Source organism: Embiotoca jacksoni, unplaced genomic scaffold (assembly GCF_022577435.1).
Source record: "Embiotoca jacksoni isolate LCO1_2020_lvr unplaced genomic scaffold, fEmbJac1.0.p SCAF_8, whole genome shotgun sequence".
NCBI lineage: Eukaryota > Metazoa > Chordata > Actinopteri > Embiotocidae > Embiotoca > Embiotoca jacksoni.
In genome coordinates, this window is record NW_027185436.1 from 4,047,501 (window position 1) to 4,059,109 (window position 11,609).

The following is an 11,609-nucleotide window of genomic DNA, read 5'->3' on the forward strand; positions in this document are numbered from 1 at the left end:
CAGTCTTTAGCTGGTCGGTCCGAACTCTAGAAGAGCTCGAGTGGAGGATGGATGAAACATGTATAAAACAGTATCCGTGACTACCTGAACTACACCGAGGCTCCTTTAACATATCAAAATGAGAACGCGTCATATCTCTGTGCTGCCAGAGTAATAAACTCCGACGGGATCTTTTCAGTGGACTCTCTTCTCCTCTCTCTGGTTCCAGCTGTTCAGTGACACCACCTCCCTGTACTCGGTGACTGCAGAGCCCAACCAGCCTCCGACAGTCATCAGTGAGTCAAACCAACAAACCAACCCACCAAACCGCCCCCGGATCCACACCGGTGAACGTGAGCACACAAACTCCCTCCAGCCAGAGCCGCTCTGTAGCGACCACAACTTCAGCTTTCCGTTTGGAGCGGCGAGTGCGGTGGGCAGCTCCTGTGAACAAGAGCTGGACTCGAAGGTGCTGGATGTCAACTCGGATTTCAGACTCGACCTGAGTTGCTCCTTTGGCAGCCCAGATGTCGACCTGCAGAGGAGCTGGACCAGCAACGATCCGTGGAGAGAGGACGGGAAGCTTCCCAGCTGGAGAGGCAGAGCTGGAGCGGTGGGGAGAGTTGTAGGAAGAGTGAACGATGAGTGGACACGGAGGGCTCCGTCGAAAGACTACACCTCCTACCTGCACACCGCCGACAGCCCTCTGAAACTGGACTCCACATTCAGTCACAGCCCCGTCCTGCAGCAGCCGGCCAACGGTCAGATATCCTTCAGCGACCCGCAGCATCCTCGCAGCCCTCCGAGCCCAAACACGCACATCGTGTGGGGTCCAGGTCAGAGTGGGAACGACTGGCTCTCCAGAAGTGGATCGACGACGGCAGTTTCAGCCAACTACGGCTCCCGGTGCCGGATGGGACAGGAGAGGAAGAGGAGTGGAGAGGCAGCGGGCCTGGTTGGATCAGGTGAATGATACGAGTGTTTCCATCCACCTGATTTTAAGTAAAAGCAAAATGCAACAAAAGCAGTGCAAACAAACCATAACTTACATGAAGCGTGTAACTTCAACGTTCAAAGAAACATGAATGCCGCATTGTTTTTACTTCTTCTACTCGTCATCTCGTACTGGTTAACGACACCCGACTAAAGAATTAGCATCAGCAGCTGTTTATGTCCTTGAACCAACATTCACTCAACAGCAGTAGATGGAAACACGTTTCTTGACATTTTTTCGCTGATTTCCAAATTAAAAAGTTTGAATCGCTGTTTTTAATCTTCTTTTGTTTTCAGATTGAACAGACTGAGATATGTTTCCTTGTTTGTTTTGCAGTGTTGACGCCTGTGAAGATGGGGAGGTTGACCTATGAGAGGGTGCCCGGCAGATGTGACAGACAGACGAGGCTTAAATTATTTTAGACATGAATGAAAGACAAATATATCCTTAAAGTTTTGTTCAAATGAAGTTATTAATGTTATAATTCAAGTTTAGCTTCCAAGTTTTTATTCAGATGGAATGACTTTGTAGTTTGACCGTACTTTTATCCAGCCCTGTTGTTTTCTTTTAAAATGCTGTTATGGGAAAAAAGTTGGGACATTAATAAAATTCTTGTTCAGTAAAAAAAAAAAAAAAAAAAAAAGATTATTTCAATCTAATATAAAATACTAACAATTCATTATTTTACTGATGTTTTATAATATATTGTTCCCTGATTTAAGACCTTCCAAACCACAAACTGCACTCTTTTGTAATTTTTTCAATCAGAACTCCCAGTTATTATTTTATTCTTTTACTGCCCTGCACCCAGTAACATCTCCTGTTAAGCTGGTTAATACAAACAGATAATGAATAATTATAATAATAACAGGCCTTAAATCTGCTTACACCTACATTAGAATGCCTTATAAACAATTACATGTTCAAATAGTGCTGCTAAGCATTAAAGAAGGTGGTGTTAGCAGGTACAAAATAAGATTAAACATAATTATAAGCTCACATTTTGCCTTGGTTTTCCTCCATACTGAGCGTGCTCAGTAGAGAAAAACAAATTGTGATTTATGGTTGGAGGAGTGGGATCGAGGGTCTTTCCCTGCTACGCTGATAAAGTCTCTCATTTTAGCAGCTCCAATGGTGGGGCCTCTTTTTTTTTATATAATTTAGTGGAGCAATCCCCTTATCGTGGTCTCTCAGCATGTGGAGAGAGTGCTTATCTTCACGAGCCAGCAGAGTGAAGCCAGCTCCCTCAGGAATGATCCCCAGACAAAGACGACCCCGGGGACATCGACTCCGAGCCTCCCTCCTGCCTCTGGACAGCCACATCCAGCACTGGCTACCCACCATCAATAACCCGCCAGGTTTTTTTTTTCTTTTTTTGAACGTCTCTCTGTGTCTCCGTGCCTCCCTGGCCTCTGTCTTCTAAGAAGCAGTGGACAAACAAAGGGAGAAATGGTTTTGTTTTTTTATGGCACAGGAACAAAAGCAGTCAGCAGGGTGGTCAAAGGAGTCCCCATATGAAGGCGAGGTAAACAGCAGCCTAATGGTGCAGTAATGGCCCCCGACTATCCTCTGGCCCTGGACTGAATGGGACAGGAGAGATATTGTGGGAATTAACAGGCTGTTTAAACCAAAGCATCCTTTAGTTTGGACCCGACTGGCTTCAGCTGTAAAGGTCACACTGCTCTTATCTTTAATCACAAGCTGCCATTAACCGTCACCTGTGTGGGGTCTCCTCTGTAAATAAGAGCCCGGGCCCCGGCAGAGACTCGGGCTCCTACTTAAAAACAACAGGAAAATACTGAGTGAAAGTAACAAGGAATAAGGCACCGTATAATGTCACACTGAATCCTCATTAACACATCCAACCATCCAAATTCTCCATAAAGATTGGCCTGGTGAGCAGGAACAAAATGTCCACACATATACGCAGGTTTTAGATCCAGAGCCATTTTATTTGGAGTATTTGACAGTGAATATATCTGCAGATACAAACTACCTTTATCTTTTTTCCTGAATAACTGGTCCATTAGTACATGTCTTTAATCCTGGATCTGCTGGCAAATTAACTTACAAGCAATGTAAGTGTGGCTCTAATACTACAGAGCAGATTCATTGAGAAACTACAGCCCTATTAGCAGCTGTTCTCAGGCACAGAAGAGCTAAATACTAACATGCTACCATGTTAATGATTAGTAGGTATGTTTATATTTCTACTCTCAGCGCTCCAACATATTCTATATCTGGCACTAAACACAATGTGACGCAAAGGCTGATGGGAATGAGGTTTTATCTGGGAAGTCAAATTTTGATCTGATGATGGCGCTGAAGGAAAAGTCTGAGGAACTTATAATTCATCCTGAGGGAAACATGAATGTATCTGAACTCGTAGCAATACATGCAACAGCTGTGGAGATTTTTCACCCAAAACCATAAATGGGAACTTAAGTGGCGCTGCAGAAAAAGTCAGAATCACCAAAATCCTAACGATCAATCCTCTGGGCTCCAAATGCTGTGCTAGTCCATCATACATTGTACACATTTTAGTGAATTTGTGAACACAGTAAACTGCTCTTCATGTTACATGAAGCCAGGAGATCGAAGAAGTCATGAAGATTCATCCTCTGGGGAGCATGATCGTGCACAGTTTCACTGCAGTCCATCAGATAGTTGAGATATTTGAAAGAAATTAGTGGACCGACTGTCAGACCAGAGCCACTTCCATGGCTGAGACGTGACAAATAAAAGCAAATTAATGAAGCTCCACTGTATTAACTCTCAAATTAAAATATAAAACAAAAATCTTGGCTGTTCGGCAGAGAATCCTATAAAGGTAGGAAAAGGTTTTCTTTTTTTTTTTTTATAAAGGTTTTACTCAGACGATATATACTGTACTGTATATACTGTGCATTTTATATTTTATATTTTTTACTGCTATTTTATTGCTTTTCTATTATTCTATTATTATCTTATTGCTTCTGTATGCTGCTGTAGCGAAAAAATTTCCCCTCGGGGATTAATAAAGTAACTACCTAACCTAACCTAACCTTATGTAACAACAAATTGGGAAGAGGTGAAGCTGTCCGGGATTTTGTCCGGGTACTGAATGTGATGTCACACAACAAAGTACATTTATATTTAAAACAGCTACTATTTAATCAGTGTGTTTAATATACAGTATATAAATGAAAAGAACAAGGCTCCCTGCTGTCAGACTGGTTTTAGGACTCGTCTCATTCTGTCTCTGCCCATCACTCAGACACACAAACACAAAATGTTACACTTAATTCACTATATTTCACTCATTCATTCTCCTTTCAGCCCCGACCTGATAAATTACAGCAGGTCGGGGAGAGTCGTCACCTGGCCCTGCAGGTGTGCTGAGCGTCCACAACACCGTGCAGTGAGAGTGTCTGCAGACCTGCGGTGGACGCTGGACGGAGGCTGGACGGAGGCAGCGAGTGGCGGCGCCTGGCCTGCAGGTGCAGCCTCTTGGACGTGCTGCAGAGCCCATGAATGGCCGATTCAGAAAACGGCCCCCTTCGGGCCCGTTCTCCAGGCTCGGGGCTAATCCCGGCCCCTAATCGGATTATGTAAATTCCTACTCCACACAGAGACTTTTATGGAAGGCTGCGTCTTTGAAACAACACTTGAAGGGTGTAAAAAGAACAGTGACAATTGGTTAAACTAGACTTGTGTTTTTTTTATCTGAACGGAGGTTGAAAGTGGGAGGCAGAGGGAGAGGGGTAGGGTGGGGAGGGGGAGGGGGGAGTCTGCCTGCAGAGAGGTGAGTCAGATGCTGTGCTTTCCGTGTTTCCTCTGTAATTTATGTGTGGCCCCTTGGAATGGCTCAACAAGATTACCATAGTTATAACAAAACCCATATTGTTCGACTGTCAATCTGGATATGGTATTTTTACCTTTTGTGGGCCAATCAGGCTGAATTCAAAAGCGGAGTGGGCAGTGATATCAAGGTCTTTTCCTCGTGGAGGGGACGGTGGGCCGTCCATGCCTAATGTCAGAGAAACAGAAAGGAATAAGTGTCCACAGCAGTAAGAGAAGGATCAGACAGATGAACGTCTCAGTTTCACTTCAATAGGGATGTATTTGTCACCTTCAGTGTTAACCTTCAAGGATTAAATGAGCAACGAATCATAAAAGCAGCACAAATAGTCACTTAAAAGGCTGTTCAGTGATGAAAGCTGAAAAAAAAAAAAAAAGACCTTGAATCCCTTCAAATGTTGCACGGAGACACCAACGAAAATCATTTAAAGTGATGAATAATATCATTAATCCACATCCATTTGAAAAGCAGTGTGTGTGTGTGTGTGTGTGTGTGTGTGTGTGCGTGTTAACAAACACACCAACCGCCCACAATGAACACAGAAGCTCCACGACAGCACACGTCACACAATAGGGCTCACCCTGCTATAAAATGTGGGATGTGAGCACGCAGCATTCTCACCCCGACTCTCTCGCTCTCTCTGCTCCCCATCCCTTCCTCTCTCTCTCTCCCTCTCTCCCTCTCTCTCCCTCTCTCTCTCTCTCTCTCTCTCTCTCCTTCCCTCTCGCCCATCAGGATCCCAGCGAGCATGAGAAGACACAGCTGAGTGGACGTTCACCTCAGACTCCCCGGACACTGATGACCTGCAGACGACGACTGTGCCGCTGAGATTACTGCACATTTCTACACACACACAGGTGAGACATTTGTTTTCTGCCGTAGGACTGCTCTCCCCTCGAGGCCATGTGTTTCCACTTTGCTCGAGTAAATCATTAATCAAGAAGGGCATGTTAATAGACAGAGACGGTGTGCGCTCTTTGCCTGCAGCTGTTGTTTAAAAGGAAATAAAATTTGCATAAAGTGGAAGATCACATTTCTGTTGTGGAACCGCCGGATTCAACCAGAAAAACACCAACTTAGCATTTATAAGCAGCACGCACTCATTCATTAAAGGGTTTGTAATGGAGTGGGGTTAAATTGTTGAGAAATATTTCGAAGTGTGTATTATAAAGCATTTGTTCAAATTTAGGGCCTACCTATAAATGTTAAAAACTGTAGAAGGTTTAAAGTCTAACTTGTATGAAGCCAAAAACCTCTTTATATGAAGCCATGGAAAACAGAATATTTTTGCAGAAAGAAGCAGAAAACCACAAAATAAATTCTGGTAAATGTTCCTGTAGGATTTAATGAATAATTTCAATCATAGTTTTTGTGCAAAAAAAACCTCAAAACAAAACAAATGCAGAAGCGTGGCCAGTTTTCCTGCTGACATTGATTCCACTTTCTTCTTTCAGTCTCTGCAGCACCATCGTTGCAATTTAAGAATAAGCTTAGTGGAAAATCCACTTGTCTTGTTTTAGTATAAAACTTTAAGATGGCTCTTACAAAGAGAATAATCTTGGATCTACACATTAAAAGCCACGCTACACCCTGGTTTGAATGGAGAACTCGATTTGTCTCCATTTTTGTAACTGTGCTTTTGTGTATCGTTTTTTTTTTCTCTCTGGGTCAGTTTAAATGTTACTTAATGTTTAAATGTTAAACTATTAAGAGATTTTAAGATTTTGATTAATATCTGCATTTGGTTTCTAGTCCGGACATTATGTTTCCTATCATGTGTCTTTACCTGCTCCCATGCACTGGGTGACAGTTCATTGGTCCATACTTGTCATGTGACCACTGACCAACACATAAGGAACAGCCTCAATGCAGCTTATTTGTACCTGATGAAGGCCTTAGATGCTGAAACGCGTTGGCATGAGTTTTTACTATGATTAAATAGAACATGACTGATTAAAGGCTTTTTAACTAATCACCCTCTTGAGTGCCTCAGATTTCTTCAGGTTTTCAACTAAAACTTTAAGATATTCAATTTTACAATCAGGTATAACAAAGAATAAGATCTGCAGATTTAAGAAGCTGGATTTTGACATTTTTGCTTAAAAAAAAAAAAGACTAAAACATTTGTCTAATTTGTTTCTGATTGGTTTTCTCTCATTGGACTGATTGCAGCTGTGCTCAGCACCATGACCAGGAAGGTGTTCACCAACACCAGGGAGCGCTGGCGCCAGCACAACGTCAACACCGCTTTCGCCGAGCTCCGCAAGCTCATCCCCACCCATCCTCCCGAGAAGAAGCTGAGCAAGAACGAGATCCTGCGTCTGGCCATGCGCTACATCAACTTCCTGGTGCAGCTGCTGGAGAGCCAGAGCGGGCAGCCGCCCAGCCACTCGCCCACCGCTCTGCTCACCTTCCTCAGAGGAAACATGGAGCAGCTGCACTCCCCTCCACACCCCTGGGCCCTCACCAGCGACACAGAGGCTCCGTCACCTGGATCCAGCGGCGACAGCTCGGAGGCCTGGTAGAGAAGAAACTCTTGAGTGGACAGCCGGACCCTTTTCTGAGGTCTAAAAACTGACCTGGTCCTTCCTCAAGACTTTTGTCTCTGCATTGTGTCGCTGCAGAAGTGATAATCGTGGAGTCCAAACGTGGCTTAGAAGCGGGCGCCTCCTCCACGCTGAGCTCATCACTGTTGAAATATGAAATATAATTTGCAGTTGAAAATTAATTTGTGTTCTGCATGGATGTGTAAAACCTGGATGTACAATATTCCCTTCATGTCTTCATGTTAATATTCCCTGTTGCCAGCCCACCTGGAACTAATTTAGTTTTGCAATAAGGGGGTGTTTTGCCAATGAGGAGAAAGGAGGGGATTAAGGAATTTCTCATTTCGAGCAATAGATTGAGGAAGACATTTGAATAGATAATGGCTCAGCCAATTCTCCAGACTGCAATCGTCTCAAAATAGCTAAGGGCACTTTCTTTTTTTTTTCTTCTCCAGTCGACATGCTGTTTTATTCCTGAGAAGAAGAAATCTGACCTTTTCTTTTCAATGTTCAAGGTTAAGTGACTTCAGAAGAGCCCGTTCTTAGAAACACTTCTGTCTCACCCGTTTTATACAACGTTCAGTAGCTGTTGATGACTGATTTCTCAAATTTGGATCGGGCTCGAGAAATTTTGGCAAAACTGACAATCCTCTTTCAATATTCTTCACAAATATCTTCTCATTTCAACATGTTGCCACATCATTTTTTTGTAAAATACGCATGTCATATAGCCAAAGATAATGAATTGATTGTCTACTGTGAAGAGTGTGCTATTTATCTTCTTATACCTCTTTTTTAATTTATTTTGGTTTGTTTGTGAATATATAGTGTTATTTATTTGAACTATTTATTTAATAAATGATTTGTTAATAAACCACTTTTTCTGATTTATAATTATTTTTTTTTATGAAAAAGGTCACTCAGAGTATTTAATACATTCATACAGGAAAAGGAACCACTAAGCATGCAGCTGGATGGACGGTGGTGAAGCAGCTCCAGGAACACTCAAGAAAACAAAATATAACTATTAAATTTAAAAAAAAAAAAAAAAACAGTCTGACATCTCTCAGGCAGGACAGCATACATATTGTATCACTTCCTGTTAGTATTAAAATTAAATTTTTTTTTTTTTTTTTTGTACACCAAAAAAGTATGCTAAGACAATCAGTACGCAGTCCATACTGTTCACTAGTATGTAGCCTGGAGTTATCGACTATAATCAAATTGTTTCACTGTGTGGAGACTCAACTGATGTGAAGTTGAAGCTGAGCTGCTGCCTCTTTGTTCGTGCTCAAAAAGGCCAGAAACATTTGTTGTGATGACCGCGTGGACGCACTGCTGACCTCTTGCTCTCTCTCCACTGACCACAGGCCTGAGAGAGCAGCGCTCTATTCCACCGCTTAACTTGTAACCCCTGAGGTCAGAGGTCACTCTGGAGTCAAACACTGTCCAGTTGACCGGCGTGCAGCTGGAGTTTTCTCTGAGGGAAAAAGTCATTTTGTTGCTGCACGAGTCTGAACTACAGGGGATGAAGGCAGGAGATACGTGGAGACCCAGAAAGTTAATTCCTGTTAGCTTTGAATCATCCATTTAAAACCTAAAATCAATCAACAACCAAAATGTAATTGCACAATTAGACAACATGAACCTCTCTTAACACCATTAAACTATCAAAAAATAAAACTACAATAATAAAATAATAAAACTACATTAGAGTCGCAAACAGGGTCACAACTAATTATTTGCTTCATTAATTAGTCTATTATTGTTTCTTAAATTAGTCTCTAAAATCCCAGAAAACAGTGAAAAGGGCCCATTATAATGAGTCCCAAGTCTGACCAAGAGAAACACAGCACATAAAGATATTTAGTTTACACTGATATACAACAGAAAAGCAGCAAATCCTCACACTGCAGAAACAACAACCAGAAAATATTTGGCTTTTTTTTTTAAAGTTCTTAACTGATTATCAAAATTGGTGCTCATCAATTTTCTGTCAATCAACAACCACATTAATTGTTCCAATAAGAGCGGTTTTGTTTGCAGCCCTCTCCGTGTTCAGCAGCCATTTAAACCGAGGTCAGACATCGACATGCCTAATCGCCTATTGTGACTGCAGAAAATGTGCCCCGTTTTCAGGGACAAGGCTGCAACAAACTGAGCTGAAGAGTAAACATTGAGTTGGTTTCAGGGTGCTTTTCACCCCGGCTGTTAAACTCCAGCTAAATGGTGTGTAAACGGCACAGAGGGCAGCTGGACACACTGACTGTGGAGGCCTGTGGGAACTGACAGGTGACTCTTTGTAATCCTGCAAAAATACTCAGTAAATCATGTATGCTGGGGGAATGACAACTACTGTACAGCAGCAGCCGGACTCCCATCGCGCAAATTTGGGGGGGTATTTACTTGTACAATTTCACAGTGAATTAAAAAATGTCATGGTGAAGTGAAAGAAATACCAAATAAAATGAACTTCAATTTTACAACTCGACTTCCTGGTAATATGAGACACAACATAAAAACAAAACAAAACAAAACAAAAAAACTGTTTACTTCGTTGTGTGTTGAACATTTTGGTGAAATACAGACTCCAAAATGTTCAATTATTCAATCATCATTTGAAAGTGGATGGGAAGGCGTGTGACATGCTGTGAATTGCATTTTGCTGATGCACCTTATTTACACAAACCGCCCAATCACATTGTGAGTATTACTCTGACCTTAACTTTTCCAGCAGGATTATGAAACCCTGCATTGAAAATAACAACAAATCTGTACGCTTCTCATTCCCTCCACCAAGTATATTTGCCTGATTGACTATTCTCTCCCAAGTATGTGGGTAATCGTCTATTGAGAGCACATTTCCTTATCAGCGTCTAGCACACTGTCTGAATCCGTTATCACAATGGACCAGATCAGTGCAGGCAGCCCCTCGCTCTCCCGGCTGAGGCGCCCATGAAAAAGAATTTCTGGAGTTGGGTGCCAACCGATAGGCCCTGAGCTCTTTATCCCCTTAAAGCCAATTCACACTCTGCATGTTTAAATATCTCAGCTCAACCCCTGCCCTCCCACTCCCGTCATGCACTCGAAACCCCTCCTCCTCCTCCTCCTCCTACTCCTCTGCCTTCCTCGCTCACCCCTCCACGGCTGCGAGGCCAAGCGTGGACTGCCGCTGCGGTCGACCTGCAGCCGGGGGTGGGCGGATGGGGGGGGAGGGGGGGATGCAGGTGCAGGCCTGGTTGGATGGTGAGAGAGGAGGGGAGTCCCTCATTGTTGAGCTGGACAGCACCCTCTCTCCTCTGGAGCACCCTCTGATGGGGGAGCCCACTGACAATCACACATCCTAATCTGATTATGCAAATATCTACTTCAAAAAGCAATACGCTGTAACCCTTACCCTGTGGTGGGAAGACAGAGCGAGGGAGAAGGAAGGAAGCAGCAGGAATGTAGAGAGGAGACTGTAGATAGTTCAATTCCAGAGACAATTCAATACAAGACCAAAACACCATGTTAGATACTAAATGGTTCTGCAATTCTATATGCAACAGCCCGATTTCCCCATCATTAGGTTTACTGCATCACAAGGGGAGTTCTAAGGATGAAAACAGTACACACTCTGAATGGCCACTGACTCCCTCAACAGGGCATTGAATCCAATATTCAAATGCTTATTGTTTTTCCAGACGCTCCTGAAGCCAGCGTCAAAAGGAATCTACAATGTTAATGAGGGGGACAAAGTAGCTGGAGGAACAATTTAGACGCCCGCACATTCAGAGGTGACACTTTCCAAGAACAACACCGATTCCTGAAGGCACGGTCGACAACCCCCGCCTCTCCAATATTCACAGAGAGTGTTCCCTCTGACCCCAGCCGGTTCCTGAAATCAGCTGCCTTGTGCTACTCGTACATACATCCCTACAACAAGGCCATAAAATGGCCTGCTAGCTGGTATTGAGGGCTGTAGTTAGGCACAGCAAAAATGCTTACGTTATGGTAAATGGTCTGCACTTATATAGCTCTCTATCACCTTATCAGTCTCAAAGTGCTTTACACTGTTTCCCATTCACCCAATGACACGCTAATGGAGCTGCCATACAAGGTGCTCGCTTGCCATCAGGAGCAATTCAGTGTTCAGTGTCTTGTCCAAGGGCAATTTTGCATGCAAACATTCACCCTGGTAATACCAGACCCGAATTACCTGCGTGTATATGTGGGTCTAACTTCCCCCCATTGAGGATTGTTTCAAGTC

General features: G+C 43.2%; 2 protein-coding genes across 2 annotated transcripts in view; both read left to right on the forward strand.

Annotated features, from left to right (window-relative positions):
* LOC138191584 (protein shortage in chiasmata 1 ortholog) overlaps positions 1–1,582 on the forward strand; it is a 16,739-nt gene extending 15,157 nt beyond the window's left edge. The window contains exons 27-28 of the mRNA XM_069138479.1: positions 209–944; positions 1,310–1,582. Of these exons, the coding sequence (XP_068994580.1) occupies positions 209–944; positions 1,310–1,395 (822 nt within the window). The 3' untranslated portion in view covers positions 1,396–1,582. The remainder of the gene's footprint in view (positions 1–208; positions 945–1,309) is intronic.
* Positions 1,583–5,478: 3,896 nt separating this feature from the next.
* tal2 (T-cell acute lymphocytic leukemia 2) lies at positions 5,479–8,248 on the forward strand. Its single transcript, XM_069138284.1, has 2 exons — positions 5,479–5,671; positions 6,987–8,248. The coding sequence occupies exon 2, from the start codon at positions 7,001–7,003 to the stop codon at positions 7,337–7,339; it is 339 nt and encodes a 112-aa protein (XP_068994385.1). The 5' UTR covers positions 5,479–5,671; positions 6,987–7,000; the 3' UTR covers positions 7,340–8,248.
* Positions 8,249–11,609: the final 3,361 nt, after the last annotated feature.